Raw genomic sequence first — 5,000 nt, 5'->3', positions numbered from 1 at the left:
TGTCTCAGAGTACTGCAACGGCACATCCACAACATGTGAGGAAGACTTGTTTGTTCATGACGGAGAACCATGTGCACAACACAAGTGGGTCTGTATTAACGGCACCTGTCAGAGTGGAGGACAACAGTGCCAGGATCTATTTGGCGAAGGTACTTTAATCATTTGGTTTTTCAATTTTAGCATTCTCTGAGTGCTAAAAAGAAATAGACAGATCTGTTTGGTTTTGTCTGCGGTACTGAGACTAGTTCCAAGGCCACACCTCCCCCATGTATTCTGCATCCTCTACTCACCAACATCCCCAGCCCACCCCCACTCCACACCCCTAGCCCCCAGCCCCCCACCCCACCCCACCACTGACTACTTTTCCACTCCTTCTTTTTGAGGCAATGTCTTGCTAAGTTTCCCAGGCTAGACTTGCACTCACTCAGCATCCCAGGCAGGCATTGACTTTGTGATCCTCCTGCCTCAGCTTCCTATGTAGCTGAGGTTACAAATCTGAACTACCAGAAATAAGAAATAGATGACAGGCTATACGTTCAAACTCCAAGGAAGAACACTGTGCAATTCATTCAGGAAATGCCCTCTCTTGACCCAGAGGAAAGGAAATGCCTGAAGGGATCCTGAGTAAAGAAAGAAGAGTGATTTTATTTCCAGTTCATAGTTGCTCCACTCTCATGGGGTTTCCACGTTTTCTGAGAAACTATAATGCATAATGCATTGTTCTTCTCTTTCTTTCCTTAGGATTTTCTTTGTTGTTGTTATCTTTATGTTTTTCTGTCCTTATCATATGGTGTGCATGCACATGCATGTTTATGTTGCTTTTCATTATGATATTAATAATACATATCTAAGATCAATACACTTAAGAAGGAAAAAGTTGGGTTGGAGTAATGGCTAAGTCAGTAAAATGCTTGTCATGCACAGTGACCTCACTTTGGGCCCAGAATCCACGTAGAAAAGTCTAGCACGTTTGCATTGCATTTGCCATTTTAGCAAGGGGAAGGCAGAGACACGTGGATCTCTGCCTTGGTTCCTGAGGCTAGGTGGCCAATCGGTCCAGGCAAATGGGTAAGTTCCTGGTATGCTGAGAGATCCTGCATCTAGAGTAAGACGGGGAGCAGCTGAGAAAGACACCTAAAGTTAAGCTCTAGCCACACAAGCAGACACACACGCACACACTTGCACGCACACATGCAGGGACAAACACGCACACGCAGGCAACTGAGGAAGAAGGAAGAGAGGGAGAGATGGAGAGAAGAGAGAACAGGGAAAGAACACTGTTCAGGCTCAGTCTCAGAGGTTTAATCCTTGGTCCCCTGGCCCTGTTACCTTCAACACACCATGTGTGGGTGAAATGACATGTCATTGTAAGGTTACGTGGAGAAGGAAACTGCCCATACTTAATGTTAGCCAGAAAGCAGAGGAACAAGTAGCTGCCAGGGTTTGAGTGTCCCCTTAAAGAGCACCTCCTACCTTCTACTCCACACCCCACACCTCCCACCCCACACCCCACAACCCCCCACCATGGTTTAACTTCCATCAAACGTTCATTTCCACACCAAACATTTAACACTGAGTCTTCAAGAATATTCAGAATCCAAAGGATAGCCCTATTCTGTGTGCTTACTTCTTTTTTTTTCTTTTTTTAAGTGTATTTATTATTGTTAGTGGTGTGTGAGCCTGGGAGTGTGTGTGTGTGTGTGTGTGTAATGCATCATGAAGGTGTGCATATGTTATGCCACATGTGTAGAGGTCAGAGGTCAGCTTTTAAGATCCAGTTCCCTCCTCCCACTGTAGGTTCCTAGGGCTGAAAATGAATTTGGTTTGCATGGCAATCACCTTTAACTGCTGAGTCATCATGCCGGCCTAACTGTGAACTTCTGCTTAGTGTTCTCTGAGTTTCTTGCAACATGAACTAAGTGTTACGTTATCACACAATCCTCAAAAATCAAATATAAACTTGTACCTAATTATCTACTTCCATTTCTATTTCTTTTAAATGATTGGGGATTTATTTTTATTTTATGCCGGTGGGTGTTGGGAATCAAACTGGGGTCCTCTGAAAGAGCAGTCAAAATTCTTAACAATCTCTCCATTCCGTATATTTCTGATACTTTTTATTTCTTGTAGATTGTGCCTTTTGGAATTTTTTTCCGTGTGTATGTATGTTAAGATACTTACTCAGTCATTTTCACTCAGCTAACTAACTTTGTTCTGTTTATTCTTGAGTGAACTTGCAGATAGAGGCATATCTTCCCTCTTCCATGGTTGATGTTAAAGAGGCCTGTCTGTGGACTTAGAGTCCTGCAGACCACTGCCAGTCATCTCTTTATTCTGCTGAGCCTAAAAGGCGAGGGCAGTTGTCTGGGTTCATTCGGTATTTGTTGATAACTGATACTCATTAGGTATCAGTTAGAATTTGACTCACCCATGGGTCTCCAGGGCTTTCAGCTGTATGCTTTGATGGATACTCAAGCAGATAGGAAACTATCATGCAATTTGAGCCACCTCTCCAGTCTCTCATCTCCTATCTTGTCCTTGTTTACACTCAAGAGGAAGCTGGAAAAGAGCCAACAGGGTGTGAGGGGTCAAATATAGTCCCTGTGGCTATTACATATTCTGATTCTGCCTGTGGTTTTTTTTTTTTTTCTTTTTCTGGTCCACAAAGAACAGTTTGATGCCCCTAACCAAGCTCAAAATCTTTATTTCTTACCCACAACCGATTTGGCAAATGGTTTCCAAGACATAATGAACCATTAACTTTGGGTTCACTGGCACCTCTAGGCAACTCAGCTGAGCACCTAGTATCTGTCCAGGGCTGCTGTTGTGTCCTGTCACTTTCCTTTAGCCCAGCAATGTCAAATGTCCCTATCAGAGGCTTCAACAAGAAAAGAATGGACAGAGGTTGAAAACAGAAACTATTCTCTAAGTTATTCGGGTCTTGGGAGAATTGAATCTAGGAAAAAATCAGAGACAAAAAGCAACTGGTGAGCAGTTTGACTGAAAAGACATGTATGCAAAACAAAAAACAAAAACAAAAAACAAACAAAACAAAAAATAAAACCCACTTTTATTCACCAGAACATCAATTACTTGTTTTTAAAAACTAGCTTTTTTTTTTTTTTTTTTTTTTTTGCCGGGCAGTGGGGGCGCACGCCTTTAATCCCAGCACTTGGGAGGCAGAGGCAGGCGGATTTCCGAGTTCAAGGCCAGCTTAGTCTACAGAGTGAGTTCCAGGACAACCAGGACTACACAGAGAAACCCTGTCTCGGAAAACAAACAAACAAACAAACAACTAGCTTTTTGTTGACGTGTATGGGGTTGTTAACATTACATATTAGACACTGTGTCAGGTACATGAAGTTGGAACTGTGTCACTGAGGTGGGTCAAGTCCTCAGTTTTCAGTTCTATGTGGTGCTTACCTTTCATCTCTTGTGCACTATATTCCAAACCATTTCAGGGTTGTATAAGTCTTCATTCCTTGTTTTAATGCCCTGTATTAAAACAGTTTAACTGACACCATGTCAATTGCCTAACTTACAGATGCAGACTTCGGTACAAACGAATGTTACTCGGAGCTGAATTCCAAAAGCGACATATCTGGGAACTGCGGCATCACTCCTACGGGATACAAGAGCTGTGAACCTAAGTATGCCTTAGGAGATGTGACCAGACTCTGTCTCTTTACACTTGAAAAATGTCACCAGTTAAGCAAAGTAGCACCTGACCATGAAGCCTGACATGTTTAATCCAGTGATAGATGTCAGGGGTGCAGAAAGGGGCTCCATGTCATTTCCAACACACCTGGGCTGTTGTCCTGGTTGAACTACTTTGGCCTGAATTTTTGGCCTGTCTTTTGCCATACAGGGTTTTATTTCAACAAAGGTGTACTCGTCACCCATAAGCACTCATTTTTTAAATATCTGTATGTTGTCTCCTTAATTTTACAAAAAAGGAGCTATCCTGGCTTGGGGAAATGGCTCTGTGGGTGAAGCTCTTCCTGCTTAGCCACAAGAATCTGAATTCAGATCTCTAGTACCCACATAAAAGCCAAATGTGCTGGGATGCTTTGGTAACCCTGCTATGGAGAACAGTGGCAGGTGATGCCAGGGACTCACTGGGTGCACTTGTCTTAAAAATAAGGTGGCATGGAATAGAAAGATACCTGTCATTGACCTACAGTCTCGATACACATGCACACAAGCCAGTAGACCCTCATGTGTACCGTGCACAAAAGCCTCTACAACACACACACACACACAAAAAGAGTAGATATTCTTTTTTGTAAATTTCTGTTTGTTTTATTTGTATGGATTTTTGCCTGAATACACGTCTGGGCACCACTTGCATGTCTGATGCCTGAGGAGGCTAGAGGGTGTCACAGTCCCTATAGCAGGGGCTATGAATTACCCACCTGGGTACTGGGAATCAAACTTGGATCTTCTGAAAGAGCAGTCAGTGCTCTTAGAGCCCATCTCTGCAGCCCCAAGAATGGACACTCTTTATAGAGTTAAAGTACAAGAAATATACTATATATGGGTCAAATATAATAATGAAAAACCTGTAAAGCTGTGACCCAGGGTGCACTAGCCCTTAAACACATGGCATTTCTGACATATGGTGACAGATAACAGTGAGGTTTAAACATACCCCCAAGGCTACCTCAAGCACCTGAGTTTTGGCACCTTAGAGACCGATCCTAGAATTTGGGCTTGTGTTGGGGGCTCTTTGCAAGCATTCCAGGAGAAGAACTTTGCTGTAAAAATTGATGTTTTCAGGAAGCTGTGTGTTTCAATAAATACATGAAGAGGAAAGATGAAGGTGTTAAGGTGAAGGCTGTGGATGGTAGAAAAGCAACAGTCTGTCACACTAGCTGCATTATGGGATGATTGCTGAGTGTGTGGCATAGACAGACACTGTCTCTCCCTCTCCCTCTCCCTCTCCCTCTCCCTCTCCCTCTCCCTCTCCCTCTCCCTCTCCCTCTCCCTCTCCCTCTCCC

At 43.3% G+C, this 5,000-nt stretch overlaps 1 protein-coding gene across 1 annotated transcript in view; it reads left to right on the top strand.

Moving 5' to 3' along the window:
• LOC114613502 (disintegrin and metalloproteinase domain-containing protein 2) overlaps positions 1 to 5,000 on the top strand; it is a 46,131-nt gene that overhangs the window by 30,614 nt on the left and 10,517 nt on the right. Inside the window, exons 14-15 of the mRNA XM_028758841.1 lie at positions 1 to 149; positions 3,545 to 3,650. The exon at positions 1 to 149 is cut by the window's left edge and continues 47 nt beyond it. Of these exons, the coding sequence (XP_028614674.1) occupies positions 1 to 149; positions 3,545 to 3,650 (255 nt within the window). The remainder of the gene's footprint in view (positions 150 to 3,544; positions 3,651 to 5,000) is intronic.

This window comes from Grammomys surdaster, unplaced genomic scaffold (assembly GCF_004785775.1).
Source record: "Grammomys surdaster isolate TR1022 unplaced genomic scaffold, NIH_TR_1.0 126219, whole genome shotgun sequence".
Lineage (NCBI taxonomy): Eukaryota > Metazoa > Chordata > Mammalia > Rodentia > Muridae > Grammomys > Grammomys surdaster.
Note: the sequence above shows the minus strand (reverse complement) of the source record. Positions and strands in the feature narration are given on the sequence as shown.